Source organism: Vigna radiata, unplaced genomic scaffold, assembly GCF_000741045.1.
Source record: "Vigna radiata var. radiata cultivar VC1973A unplaced genomic scaffold, Vradiata_ver6 scaffold_183, whole genome shotgun sequence".
NCBI lineage: Eukaryota > Viridiplantae > Streptophyta > Magnoliopsida > Fabales > Fabaceae > Vigna > Vigna radiata.
Window position 1 is genome coordinate 411,123 of NW_014542001.1, and position 15,781 is coordinate 426,903.

A 15,781-nucleotide genomic window follows, 5' to 3' on the forward strand; every position below is an offset into this window, starting at 1 on the left:
TTTAATAGATGAAGAATTATAGGATCCTTATATGTATATATATGGTACTCTACTCTTTGAAATAATACATCAGAATTATTCTTTAAACTTTTTATTAGGTGCAAACCTCACCTTACAAGTCTGCGGCGACGTAGGGCGAAAGGAGAACACGTGTTGCGATAGGAGAGGGAGGAAGAGAGCGAAAAAGTGAGGGTGAGGTATGGCGTTGGAAGCGAGAAGAAAAAGTATTTGAAGGGGAAGAGGAGGCGCGAGAAGAGAGCTGGAGCGTCTACTGTGGATTTCTTGCTGCATTGCTACTAAAGTTTTACCCTCTTCAAATTTTTAGGACGATTTGATTTAAAACCGCCAAAAATATAGGAAAATGATATTTTGACACCATTTTGACACTTCACATGTGTCAAGATATGTGGTTGGACGATTTCAAATTAAAAAAATAAACTTTGGTTTTTCTCTTTCAAATATATCTCTGTCTCAACTTTTTTACTTTGAAATCGTCCAATCACATTTTGACACGTGTGTAGTGTCAAAATGGTATCAGAAAATGGTGTTAAAATATCACTTTCCAAAAAATATATGCGGTTTGATTTAAAACAGTCGGAAATATATGCGATTTGATTTAAAACCGTCGAAAATATGTAGTTTGATTTAAAATTGCCAAAAATATATGCGGTTTGACTTGAAACCGCCGAAAATATATGCGGTTTTTTAAAGCTACCGAAAATAAACCCCTACTATAATATATTATTTTTTAGTGATAATGCTATATGACTCAAACACGATTGTCTCCAATGAAAATATTTAATATTTATAGAAATATCTTGTATTACAAGTCAAACACCCAGTTTTAAAAGTTTTAATAGAGACAAAAATAATTCATTGAAATAGAACGAATTAATTTATATTACATTAACATTTTTCATTTTTATTATTTTGAAAATAAATATAAATAAAATAAATTTTCAAGTCAAAATATAAACAAATATTAATGAAATTTAACAATTTGTGGAATAGGTCATCTTATTTTCCAATTCTACGGGTTCATATTTTCAAAGAAACCAACCAAGGCACTGACAAATTTGTGAGATGTATTATATTATACGAGCATTACATGATTATTTTTTGAATATTATTTAATAGTAATTAAGTTTCTAATGTGTTTTTTTTACAAGTTTCTCTTTTCATTGCAACACTACTAAGTCATGTTAATCTCTTTCATTACCATGTTGACATATTCTCTCTCTCTTTTTTTTATTGCATGCTTTTGTTATCTAAGGCAAAAGTGTCAACAAATTAAAATAAATTAAATTAACATTAAATGGTTATTTATGTTAGATTTTCTGAGTAACATGTAAAAGTTTCATAGAAGAGCATAAATTAAAATTGAACCATTCATTGATTGTGTCAATTGTAGTGAATTATGAATTATTAAAAATCTGTATTTAAAATAAAAACAAATAACTTATTTTGGACATATTTTCTGCCAAAACACCACATTATTTTTCACATTACAATCACAATAAACTTAAGAAACAATTATACTTTGACTTACAATCAAATAAACGTTTGCTCTGATCATATTGTCCAAATTAATAAATTTTGTCTCACCAAACGATTAATAAGATTTTTTATTGATTTAAGTTATGTTTTGTTGTTAAAAGAACACTTTCTATATCTAAAAGATATATAACTAGTGTCATTGCGTCAATGTTATAAATGAAGTTTCTTTTTCGAGTGATACCTCTTTGGTAAGGACACACAAGCCTTCTTATGACTGTAGTTAATACGTAAGTTGAAATTTTAGAGAAAATCTTATATTTAAAGTTAGATAAAGAAAACAGTCCAAATTTTTTAAATTTATTTGCACTAGATTCCTTATGAATTAAAACACTTTGATTGGATTTATAACTAGGAACCATCCATTTATCTATAAAAAAAATATGCAAAAATAAAATTGTATTCATCATGTTAAATGATATCCCATAGACTATGGTAAAAAAATATTGAGAAAAATCATGTAAACCAATATTTTTATGAGAATGATATCCCGTAGTTCATGCAACAACCTCAACAACACAGTCAGAAAGCAGTCTCATCAATTCATACTCTCATCTTACCATCAAAGGCTTATCTGATGTTGATTTGGGATCAGATCTTCATGACTAATTAAAAGCCAACTTCTGGCTATTGTATATATCTATGCTCTAACCTTCTTTCATGGGTATCGTGGAGCACCACTGAGGCAGTATACCAAAGTCTTGCGTTTTTTGTCACATGTATCAAAATGGGTTCTTTCTCTTTTACATGAACTACGACTTTCTCATCTTACATCTATCGTTTATTTAGACAGCCAAAGTGCATGTCTTCTTACTCAAAATCAGTCCTTCATTCACGAACCAATCATTTTGAACTTGACGCGCATTACGTTCGTGATCACGTACAAAAAATTCAACTCCTTGTCAATCATATTCCTGCCACGTTACATGTAACTCTCACGTACAATAAAATGGTGACACATGTGTTCTGTTATTAAAAAGTTATTAAAAAAAGTTGTTAAAATATCAAGATCTTTTTACTAAATCCATTTTAGGAGTAGATCATGATATTTTGACAACTTTTTTTTAACAATTTTTTTACAACAGGACATATGTTATCATTTTTTTGATTTATTTGAATTTATGTTTAAAAAAATATTTAAAATGGACCAATCGCGAGCGGTCACGTATGCGTTGTCAAAAAGTTAAAAAATATTATTAAAAGAACTTTTTTCTTTAGGAGCTCCTCATCTCAGTTATCGTTACTTGATGCTTTTTGCTATCTTTGTTTGACCTAACTTTTCTATAGTTTATATATAGGCTAATTTTGTCAGTATTTTATCATAATACAATATTAATTTCCTCTTCTTGACAAAGAAGAAAAGTTAAAGACAATTTGTTTAGCTTAATCAAATTTGGTTGTATAATTATCTATATTTTTTCAATCAATAAGTTAAGAATAACATCAGTGATATTATGCACATTAGAGGATATGGTAAAGGAAAAAAAAATTATATATGTCCAAGATAATTTTTCACATATGTCTCCATGAAAAACTATCATTATATTTTAAGAAAAAGTTAGATCTAATTCTAACCTTAGGATGAGAGAATTTGATATATTTATTTCCCTCCATGCTATTAAAATTCCTCTTAATATGATTGTGATGCAGTAAATGTAACTCTATGATTACTAGATTTTTCCATTATATATTTTATCATCCTACTATGATTTTTCAATATAAGCTTAAATTTGATTCAAATTACATTCAATTTCAACAACAGTAGTATTATGTACATACAGAGATAAACTCAAAAGAAAAAACAATTAAAAGATATTTATAAATTTAAATTGTGAATAATTTAAACATGTTTACCCAGTTCATCATGTAACTTTTTGTCAAAAATTAAAGGTTTAATTATTCTTTTGATCTTCACATGTTGAAAAGTTTCAAGTTGTTATCCATTTAACTTTTTCTTTCAATTGTGTTCTAAATTTTAAAAAAGGCTATTTAAAAAATATATATACTAAAGACATTAATTGATAATATTAATTTTTACCATTATCTAAGCTTCATTTTATTATTGTCAAAAATTAAATCTTCACTTTTATCTTATTTTCGTAAATACTCTTATTTTGGGCTACACTTTTGCAAATATATCTTTAATCTCTTCTTTTTGTATCTACTTTGGTGTTAGGAAGATCCTCCGTCAAATCGAAGAACTTTGGTGACCCAGAGAAGAAAGAAGATCAACAAAAAGGTGGAAGTTTTAGAAGCCTAAAAGACGTTAAGTGCCACCTCTTAACGTTGAGATATCACATTATAGAGATCAACCCTTAAGACTTACGCTAAACGCTTCTTTCATCGTTGAGCGCCACCTTGATAGAGAGCATTTAGGGCTACTACGAAGGCTGGTGCTGAGTAGTGGCTTTGCTTATGTGTCAAAATGTTATATTTAATCATGTTCTCTCGAAGGAAATTCAATATTTAGTGCCTTGGAGGCACAACCACTCTATTTGGAGCTCATGGAGGCTAGTTGGGACTTATGGGAACATCTTTTTCTTCCTTCTTGTGTCTTTTTCTTCTTTCTTATTTCATTTTGTAAGCTTGAGGTTTTCCATATGGAAATGAAGAGCTAAACCTATCTTGTTAGGAATATTTTGTAGCCATTAAACTCTACTGTAATATGTAAATGCTTTAATTATATATATGCATCTTCCATTAAATGTTGATTTCTTGTTTCTACTCTTAATGCTTGCTTGAAACGGGGATGTAAATAGCTTGATTTGTGGATTTGTTAGGTTTCGGGAAGAATCTAATGAACCCTAGATTTGAAACAAGAAATCTAGTAGGGACTTGTATCCAGGGATGGAACATGACCCACTTGTTGTCTTAAACCTTAGATATTAATGCGGGTTTTGCTTGTTGAGTGATCAGGGGATTAATGCTTAATAAGGAAACCTAAGCTCTTTCACCTAAGGGATTGAGGTTTGAGTAGTTTAGTGGGTTGACATTATTGTTTGATGGAGAAGAGATGATTCTATGAGTGCACGAGAGTGAAGCCAGTGAAATCTATTCCTAACAATGTAATTCCATACCATTTATTCCCCTTTTCCACTCTTAAGCGTCTCCAACTACCAAAGTCCACCCTTTATTCTTTACTCATTTATTTGCTTGCACAAGATTTCACATTCTTTAGTTTGGATGAGTTATTAATCGTACAATTCTTTAATATTACACGAGTCTATTGGAAAACGATATTTGGTCTTATCATGTTTTATTACTTGAGCGATTGGGTGTGCTTGTCCAAGAGTTAACATTAATGACATGTTATGTAGAGGGATAGTGCCACATGTTAGTGTCACTATCAAGTATCATTGTCTTGATTTCAATTTACTCCCAATTTTCTAAAAAAATGAAACAATATTGTCTCTCTCCAAATTGAAATCAAATTTATTTTATATAAATGTTATACTGACACTATTATTAAAAATGACATTTTAACATATTACATTATTTTATATTATTAATCCATGCATGTCTTTTTATAAGATTAGAAATAATTAACTACAAATATTTTTATAAAAAAGTAAGTATTTGAAACTAATATATGTTAGATTAGAAATAATTAACTACAAATATTTTTATAAAAAAGTAAGTATTTGAAACTAATATATGTTAAGACAAGATCGTCTAATAAGACAAGACTGTCTAACAACCTGTGTTTTGAAATTTAACAAACAATATTTAACGAAATAACATATAATAAAATGAATCGTTTAGGATAAACATGTTAAACTATCTAATTATATAAACTATATCTTAAACAATCAACGTTACTCTAAAAACATAATCTGTTTAAATGCTAAGTACATGTACCTTGCCTAAACACTTAATAGTGTCTAACGTAATAAATGCATGTACGAATAATGTTAAAGCAAGATTGTCTAGAGAAACTAGACTGTCTAGCAACTCGAGCTTTGAAGTTTAACAAATAATACTCAAGGAAAAATACTGATTATACAATGTAACATCTAACGATGGCATGTGCTAAAGGACAATACTAGATTAAAGATGTGTCTATCAGATATAACAATCTATCTAAAGTATTGAACAAAATAAACATTTATAAAGAATACAATGTATAAATCTATCTAAATGCAAATGGCGTACATATGATATGATGGATACATAGTATGTGAACGCTAGGCTAAATGTTAATACCTAAGATTCAATAAAGAAGTTTCACATATGTGAAGATGTTGTTGTTGAAGTTGGAGAAGGTGAAAATAGAAGAGAGAAGAAGAAAGAAATAAATAAAACATATACAAGAAAGATTATTAAATATTAGCTTTGTCCTACCTCAAAGCTTATATAGTTTGAAGCTCTTCAATCTAAGAAAAAGAACTTCATAAGTTCACAGATTGTTGTATAGTTCCTTTCTCTAAGAGTTACTTAAATTTGTACTTGTGATCAAACACTGAATATGTTTGAATATTCTTAAAAAAGTTAAAACACTTGTATTGTTTAGCTTAGGAAAGTTAAACATTTTAGACAATTGTTTGGAGAATCAAAAGTGGTTGAGAATACTTCGGAGTGGTTAAACTTGAACGAGTAAGGATTTACTAGGAGAACCCGGAGTGATTTATAATACTTGGATACTAGGAATTGTTATAGTACTCGGATACTAGGAGTGGTTATAATACTTGGAAACCAGGAGTGGTTTGTACTCGTTTGTGATCTTGTATAAGATTAGTGGAACCCCTTCAATGTTCTTAAGAAAGACTAGACGTAGCTTAGGTTGAGCGAACCAGCATAAAAATGTTTGTGTTATCGCCTTCTTTGCTTAAAACATTTTCCATAAATGCTTTATTGAAAACACAAACTTTAACCGTTATTGTAGACCATCTAATCGCTGCAATAGTTATTATGCGTTAATTTGTGAAGTACTATTCAACACCCCATACCCTTTTCTAGTGTATTTCTTGTATTTTAATAGTACTTTTTTGTCTATTTTGTTGTGCTCTTTTTATCTATGCAAATCACAAAAATACAAAGCTTTTTTTTTTCAAATGATTTGCACTGGATCATAAGAATTGTAAGAGATAGGAAGATATTTTGGGAATGTTTCTTCAAGTGTTTTACGTTCTGCTCATATGTACAAGCTATCACTCTAAAAACACATTTGTTGTTTTTGTATATTCAAAAATGAATTGAAACATTTGATTGTTTAACTCAGTTGGACTAGTGAAATACCAGGAATGGTGAAACTCCTCTAACCAATAGATTAGCTGTAAAATCAAGAATGATTAAACTCGTAATTTTTTGAAAGATTAATGAAATTCCTTAAGAGTGTGCTTATAAGGATAATAAGACTTAGCTCAATTTGAAGAAAACTAGTATAAAAATAAGTTTGCCTTATTTCTTTTGTTTTTAAAAGTTTTCCTAAGCATTATTAGTAATACTTAAGTGTTTAACACTTACTGCAGACCATCTGTTTACAAAAACACTTAATCCATGTTTTTTATAAAAATTAATTAATCACATAAATACAAATAATAAATTTGGTTTTCTTTTAATTATAATCAAATTTATTATTTGTATTATAATCAAATTTATTATCTGTATAAATATTATACTAAATTTATATTAAAATTTATTACAAGACATAGAATTAATAATATATAACAATTATGTAATGTGTTAAAAAGACATTTTTAATAAAAATATTAGTATAACTTTTATACAAATAATAAATCTAGTCTTTAAGTTGAAGATGAATAATATTGCTTTATTTTAAAAAATTAAGACTAAATTAAATAAAATAATTACGTATAAAAACTAAATTGAAATGAAAAAATGACATTTGACATTAATATAAACATGTTTCATTATCATGTCATATAACATGACAATGTCACATCTTATACTAGAGGCTTGATATGTGAACAACAAAATGAAAAAATAAAATAAAACTAAAAAAAAAAAAAATAGAAACTCTCTTTCAAATGTTAGAATTAAATTAAAACAAAAAGTTAAATAAATATCAACTTAAAACTTTTCCCTTGACCAAGTAATTAAGTTAAAATTAAATAGTTCTTTTGCATTATAAACAACTTTATTAAGCCTCTCACTTATTTTATGTAAATTTTTTTTATTGCATTATAGTCCATACCATCTATCATTCATTAAATTTAATTATAGATATACTGTAGGCTGACCTGCCATTTTATACCCCATAGAAACGTAACATATTGAAAATGGCAATGCCAAGTACTATAGTTTATGTGATTTATAATGGATAAATAATTGAACTCCTTACAAAGAATCCTTCTTCTATAATTAGTAGATGCATGTACTCCAACTACAAAGAAAGTGTCCGCACCCTCTTTTAAGTTTAAAAGAAGAGTGATATACAGCTGAGGAGATCATAAGAACATAGTGAGAAATAGTCATTATGCACAAGCACCAAATTATGCTTTTGTCATTGCTAATATACGAAGCAAACCGTTTAAGCTTTCACTCCGAACAAAGTAAAATGAAATTTTATCCAAGTATACATAATCGGACACACTTAATGACACATATATTATATCACTTTACAATACATATCCATCTTTTTATTTCCTCTTAATTTCTTATTTTTATAAATTTGTTAAATACTTTCACTTTATATTTAAAAATTATACTTTTTAATGTTCATAATATTTTGTTTAAATTTTAATCAATACGGTAACTTTAAATAAAATAAAAAATATCACTTCAATAAAAATGGGAAAATTATTTACTATAAAATAGAAGTTGATTACATATCAAATCATGAAAGAAAATGGAAATATTATTTTATAAAAATATAAAGGGTTTATTTATAATTAGAATGATCATAAATGCCACAAATGCATTTTTCCACCAACAAAATAAGACAGAAGTTAATGTGCATTTTTCGAAAGAGAAGGTACAAAGTTCGGATAATAAATAATTATAGGAATAAGGTGTTGTAAAGCTATACATAGCTTACGATAATTTTCCATCCTGATGCATTATCATTGAACAATGATAATATTTGACTTTATTTTTAAAAACACCTTCCTCACGTAAGCAATTTTATCGATCTGATCTGCGCTAGATATTTGAGAAAACTACCATATGATGAGCAACTCTTCGATTCAACGGGAAAAAAATAATAAACATGCAATGGCAGCAGTAGAAAGTTTACAAATTAGAGAATAACATTTGATTTGGGCCACATTTCACTGTTCTAAATTACCATTTGAAAACAGCGTAGTATAAACGTTTTCCCCCTTTCATCTTCAACTGGAGGGGCCTTAATCATAATCGAAAACAACAAATATTCATACAAGGGCTGAGAGGCCTAAACATTGGAAGTAGAAAGGTCTCACTTAACCCATAGCATATTTCTGGGTCCAGCTTCTGGCAGTTGACTCGTACTTAGTCCTATCTGTCTTGTACATGTGGGCGATTTCGGGGACCAAAGGATCATCAGGATTGGGGTCCGTCAACAGGGAACAAATTGAGAGTAACACCTAAACACGGCAAAGACAAAGTAAACAATGCTTAGTTGCATTTCGACATACTCTTCTCAACAAGAAATAATTGGAACGGCGACACTTAAAAACCAGAACTACAAGAGCCAAATAACTGCTTGGCTGCTTGAAAGAATCAACCATCAAGCTACATATGGCCGTTCCTTCCATTAGAATTACTCAATTGACAACAGAATTCCAAACTTAAATATATATTCGGACTTCATTGTAAAGAAATACAAATATTTTAATTTTTCATTAGCAAAATTAGTTTACATCGTTCCATAAAAAATGACTATAATATTAACAAATATTTAGGTCATACATCTTTAATGATACCGTAGACACATATAGGATGATAGCTTAAAGCAACTTTAATATTGTATATCGAAAATGAATACAAGTATTAGGATCATGTGCCAATAAAGTAGCGAACACATCTAAGTATGGGCAATTTTTCGAAGTTGGAAGAATGATTAAAACATAGTTTAAGGAATAACTTATTATGTAAAACCAATAAGAAAAAGACCTTGGAAATAGTTAGGGCAGGGCTCCACTGTTCCTTCAAGATGTCAAGGCAAATGCTTCCATTGCTATTAATATTTGGGTGAAATACCTTCGTCCTGAATGCAACCTGAAAGGCATTCACAATCCATGAGTATACACAAGATAAGCTGAAGGCCTTGCACCGCACAGGGCTCATGACGCTATACAACACAGAATTTGTTATACTCACAGAAAATAAATAGAATTCTCATTAAAATTTTCAATAATGTAATCGCTAGAGTTTGTACTGTTTTGAAAATTGAGAACAAACAATAAAATTAATTCTTGGTAAGAAATGAGAGTTTCATGGAAGCATTCAATGTTAAAAAGGCTCCCTTAGAACATAAAAGTTCCAGACAAGCAAAACAAGTGGGGAAAAAATGTACTATGGCATGATTTAAAAACAAAAGCTATAGAATTAAAGGAAATGTAGGAACGTTACAGAAATAGACACCTCATATATACAAACCTTGGGTGGCTTGAAGGGATAGTCCGGAGGGAAATGAATAGTGACGAGGAAAACACCTCCAGCATAAGGACTGTCTGGAGGACCCATAATTGTTGCTTGCCAGTGAAACATGTCTTCAGCAACAGGTCCTGCAATGTTTAAAAAAATAACAGATAAAATATGGGATAAGCACTAGGTTTTTCTAAATGATAACAACACATAGCTAGATTGAACACATCCCTAAGGCCCAATATACAAGCACATAATAGCATCTCAGGCTCTCAATCAATTCCTAAGTCCCAAAGCGAATTTCCAACAGGTTTATCCAACTATATTTATTTTATAACTCTAGAGATTAGTGGCATGATTAGGAAACAGCAAAATTACACGTCTTCAAAATAAACCAATCAGGTTGGATAAACTTAAATTAAATATAGTTGGATAAACTTAAATTAAATATAGTTGGATAAACTTAAATTAAATATAGTTGGATAAACCAATCGTCATAATAATATACCATTAATCATCAAATTGGCAATAAAGGTCTAGGCCATATGGCTATCTTAAAAAGATTTTAAGTAACCTAGTAGAGAAATTAGTTTGGATCACCCCTTCAATCAGGTTGGACAATAACACAAGCAGCGATCCAAAATGAGGAATAAGAATCATGAATGGTCACACCGATTGTTGGGTCATACTTAGAGAGGAACAACATGTAGAATCAAAGTCCTCAACTGGAGGAAAACCTGTTCCTTATTGCAAATTTAACCATGAAACACACAGCAAGGCCGCAGCAAACATAGACATCGTCCAGAAAATAATATAATCATTTATCAGGCAAAAACAATTTAAAGCTTAAAATACATACAGAATTTGTTCCAACGAAAAAAAATATCACACATCCCTAAAATATACTATATCAATAACAAAAAATTGTTGAACGTCCACACAGCACCACCCGATCATCAACAGCGTCCCAAATACATGTATAAAAAGTTTAGTTAATACCAAAATATAAGAAAAATCGATTCATTATCAGAAGCCCCAAATCATGCCTAGACCACTGTTACCATACAGTAACAACAATCTGCGAACGGCTAAACAATTATGCGAATTTCCAAAATACCATACACGATCATTCAGCGATACAAAATCAGAGATCGTATAAAGTTCTTCCATCGAAACCAAACTTACAAAAGAAAACGAAAAAAAAAAATAAAGAAAAAATACCGGCGCTGCAAGAGGTTGGTGGATCCTTCTGGAGATCCTTAAGTTCCTTCAAGATCCGCTTCGACGCCATCACGAAAACCTAACCGAAATCGAAAATCAGATCAGAAATTAATTAGCCACAACGCAACAAAACATAAACAGAGGAATAGATCTCGGTGGATAGACGTGATTACTCTACCTTCTCCTTATTCTTATTCTAGTTTCTTCTTTTTTTTGTTTTGTATTATTTTTTGTGTGGCGAAGGAGAGAGAAAGGCAAAAATGGAAGATTGTGAGGGATTTGGGGATGGAAAAGTGCTTTTATAAATGTCTGGTGCTGCGGAGAGGAATCGATCCACTCTCTTTTGCCTTCTTCCTTCCCCTTTCCTTTTACAATTCTTTCTCCTCTCCCGCCTTTATTTATTTTTTTTATTTTCATGCTATTATTATTCGTCCTTTTTCTCAATTATTATTATTTTTACTTTTCCATGCTATATTCTCTTTGGAAGGAGAGAGGAGAAAAATGAAAAAAAAAAGTAGGTAACCCCAAAAAATTATAATAAAAAGTATTTTTTTATCATTGACAATTAAATTACCAATATTATTTTTCAATTAAAAAGAGACAAATATAAAGAATTAAATTTCGTTATTACGCACAGACATATAAAGAATTTTTTATTTTTTTTCATTTCGACCATGTCGTCGTTAGAAGACGCATGAAAGAAACATAAGCGAACGTTTGTGGGTCCATACTTAGCGTTTTTTGTACGAAATCCATTCGTTTTCCGCACCCAGGGTCAAAAAGTGGCACCTAAAATAAACTCTCTTTCTTGCTAATCCTATCCTATTATTCCTCAATCAATATGTCCTAACCGTGTTACTTTTCTTCTTAACGCATTCCTGATTTTTCATTAGTTATCAATCAAAAGTTGGAGCAAGAAATCTACTTTACGATACCACCAACTCCACATAATTATTAATGCATTATTAAGTTTATGTATGCGCCTGCATAATTGAATTTTATTAATAGATGCATGCACCATTCAAAAAGTAAGGAATAAATACCATTAGGTAAAAACCAAAATATTAAACATCATTTAATACCTTTAAATTAATTAAGATTTGTTTATATTATAATTCCATATCTATAATAAAACGATACACGTTAATTACTTCAATTTACTTCATACATTGAATAATTACAAAACATGTGCTCTAATTTTCTGCCTTATCCACATGTTATTCTAGAAACTTCTATCTCACAAATCAGTGGATTTGGACAGGAAGTAGAATCAAACTGGGGAAGGTGGTGACAAGTAGAAAACTGGGTCATTTTTGTATTTTTATAAAAACAATAAATTAATAATTAACTATCAATATTATGAGGGAAATAAAAATAAAGGAAAAAAGAGAGTGAAATTGGATTATACGAAGGTGAGAACGCTAGAGAAAATGAACGAGAGCCAGCTGGATGGGGTCCACTGGATCAACACACGGTTCAACGCGGGCGAGTTCACTCGTTGATCTCGACGCATAACTCGTAACCACGCTTCCAATCTCAACCTTTCTTTCTGATTTGGCAAACACGGTGGAGGATGTCGGAAGGGAACCAGATCGACGATTCCAAAAATGACGACGTTCCCGAGGATGAATCCTCTCCGATTCAACGCGAAGAACCGGAAGAGAAGATCCGTAAACGGGACCACATTGACATCCTTTCTCACCCCAACGTGATGAGGCTTCTGAACAAGCAAGGTTGAAGCTTCCTTCTGATAAACCTCACTTTTTTTTTTCCAAAAAAAAAATGTTTATCACTCTTGTACCCGTTATTTGAATATGCGTCTTATTTATGAAATTTAAGAGTGGGGTTTGCGTTACAATTCTCGAAACTCATATATTGTCATAGAAGAAAAACAGACGCAGAGTAATTCGTGAAAATCTTAAATGCTGTGTGGTGTTCGGTTTTCAGGTGATCAGATTGTTCTATTTGCAGATAAAGTTTTGAAGTTCACTGGTTCTGGGAAAATGAAATACCGATATCTGATGATTACGGATTTTGCGGTTTACCTAATTGACCCTGAAACTGATTCCCTCAGACGGAGGATAGCCCTTGCGGCGGTTGAGAAAATTTGTGTCAGTGAGTTAACTGATAACTTTCTTGTAGTTATAATTCCGACAGAGTATGATTTGCTCATAGCTAGCGCTAGAAAGAATGAAATCATCACTGCCTTTGTTGAAGCTTATGAACCTGAGGTCGTTTCTTCCAATAGGTACTTGGAGTTTACACCTATTGCTCGCTCTCACATTGCTCCATCCTTTGTAATTGTACTTGTATGTGATTGTTTGTACGATCTACAGTGGGTCCCTGAGAATTTTTACAGAATGTGTTTGAAATTTTGTATATGCATGCTAGCAAACAATTGACTTTGTTGGCGATCCTCCATTTTTTAATTCATGGTCTAAATAGAGATGGCATGCTTTCAAATTAGCTTTGGAAAGTTAAAAGAATTTTTTTTCCTTGTTTCAGCAAATCTTGTTACATTTCATGCTACTTAGTTGAGCTGCAATCTTCTGTGTGGGCTACTGATTGAAGTTTTACACTATAAGACATTGAAAAACCTTAGAGATTATAAGAAGTTGGTCCATTTTTTGTACCATCCCAGTATTTCATCTTTGTCTATCTTGGTTATGTACGATTATTTCTGGTATGTCTGTGGTAGCTGTATAAATTTATTGATTATGTATGAGAATTATGGTCCATTGCCAATGGGAATTCTAAGTAATTCGTTACACCCTTGACTGCCATAAAGATCAGTATCCCATTTCTGAAGTCCTCATCCTCACAAGGTGGTCCCGATAAGCATGACAACGTCACCCCTGGGTATGCACAGTGTAGTCTTGCATGGAAGATGTCTGCAACATGATTGCATTCCCTGATCCCTTTTCTGTTGTCTCTCTATTTTACTTTTCTGTTGAGTGTCTCAGTTTTAGTTATGTAGGACAATAAGCAGTTGACATGTTTTTCTTTTCTGTTTATAACCTGGTTACGTGCTTTTTTATGTGTATGTCTTATGCCCTTGCTTTAACATTTTCTAACCCCAAATTTTAAATTGTTTCTAGTAAGTTGTTTGTTGTTTATAGACATGGTCCATACTGTATTTCGAAGCTGACAATCAAGGACTAATGTTTTCATGGGATGTGGTTTCCCCTAACCAAATATATTACTTTAACCCAGCATGTTTGATTAATGTTTTGTACGGTCTTCTTTACAATTTTGTTGTAAATTCTGTTGAGTATTGTTTTCAACCATTGTTACGAAATTTTCTTCACTTTAATCTAGCCCTAAATACATGCTTTGTAATTCCTTTTTAGGTTTCAGTATAATGCAGCATCCAACATGGTTAAGGAGATTGAATTTGAGGAAATTGAAGGTACGTGGAGGATTCTTTTTTCCTCTAATTTTTTTAAGGTGGGGCGATGTGCTTGGAAGGGGAATTAATGATCTAGGTCGACATTCCATTCTTATTTCTCTTATTATAGTACTTTCAGCTGCATGTTTTTAGTCTTGTCTTACTTTTGTTTAATATATTTCAGGCGGTGTCAAAACAAGAATTTTGAGGAAGTGAATTTCTTTTGTATTTTCGTGACAATGTCTGTAACTTGCTGGATATACGTACAGGAAATGATTGTTGAGCGATTGTGTAGAAAAGGTTCTTCTTACAAGTTTAAGCAAACTGCACGGGTGAACTTACCACCGTATATGTTTAATCTTTTATGGCATGTTTGGATTATTGTTCCTTATATATTAAATTTACTTTCGGAGAAGAATGATGCACTATGTATTTTTTTTTATAGTAAATGTATTTTTGGGAGCTTTCAAACGGCAATACAACCATGCCTTTAGATTCCTTTGGTACTGAGTTGAACGGCAATACAACCATGCCTTTAGATTCCTTTGATACTGAGTTGAAACTACGGTTGTCTAAGGGAAAATTTTGTTGCTGCTATTGGACGAGCGTAAGAATTAGTGCAACATACAATCAGATGTTAGTTGTATCCTAATTCATGTCCCGGTGGCAAAAGATTTGAGCTAACGAGCTCTCTATTGTAGTGCACAAGGCTTGTACGTCGTCGTGGTTCATCTGTATGCCCCCAAAGTTTGTATCATTCTCCCTTCCTTTCACTGAAAGTACAGGAATTAATAGATTTTCCAGTGCTTGTTGATGGAAGGTTCAATGGGAGACGTCAACCTATAGAACAAACTTCTTTACACTGGGTGTACATATTTGTATATCAGAGAATTAAGAGCGTTCGACAGTTTTGTATTCAATGTTATTTTTCTTCTCCCTTTCAGCTTCATATTGAGCTGAAAGTAAATTGTTAAGATGTTAGCTTCATATTGAGCTTTAACAAACAATACATGGTAAAAAGCTAGATTATAAAATGAAAGTACGAAGTAGGACAAGTTATTTATTTTTTAAATGTTGACTAGTGGAACAAAT

The 15,781-nt window shown here is 31.1% G+C and overlaps 2 protein-coding genes across 3 annotated transcripts; one reads left to right on the top strand and one right to left on the bottom strand.

Moving 5' to 3' along the window:
- Window positions 1–8,678: 8,678 nt before the first annotated feature.
- On the bottom strand, window positions 8,679–11,675 carry LOC106778901 (ubiquitin-conjugating enzyme E2 28). Its single transcript, XM_014666900.2, has 5 exons — window positions 11,478–11,675; window positions 11,302–11,378; window positions 10,093–10,220; window positions 9,607–9,711; window positions 8,679–9,077 (listed from the first exon to the last, which is right to left on the bottom strand). The coding sequence occupies exons 2-5, from the start codon at window positions 11,369–11,371 to the stop codon at window positions 8,934–8,936; spliced, it is 447 nt and encodes a 148-aa protein (XP_014522386.1). The 5' UTR covers window positions 11,372–11,378; window positions 11,478–11,675; the 3' UTR covers window positions 8,679–8,933.
- Window positions 11,676–12,721: 1,046 nt separating this feature from the next.
- Window positions 12,722–15,609, top strand: LOC106778904 (myosin heavy chain IB). Of its 2 annotated transcripts, none has more exons than XM_014666904.2 (4): window positions 12,722–13,034; window positions 13,249–13,549; window positions 14,652–14,786; window positions 14,874–15,609. In XM_014666904.2, the coding sequence occupies exons 1-3, from the start codon at window positions 12,875–12,877 to the stop codon at window positions 14,776–14,778; spliced, it is 588 nt and encodes a 195-aa protein (XP_014522390.1). In that variant the 5' UTR covers window positions 12,722–12,874; the 3' UTR covers window positions 14,779–14,786; window positions 14,874–15,609. The 2 variants fall into 2 exon arrangements, with proteins under 2 accessions (XP_014522390.1, XP_014522392.1); XM_014666906.2 differs by having other exon boundaries at window positions 12,726–13,034; window positions 14,652–14,710.
- Window positions 15,610–15,781: the final 172 nt, after the last annotated feature.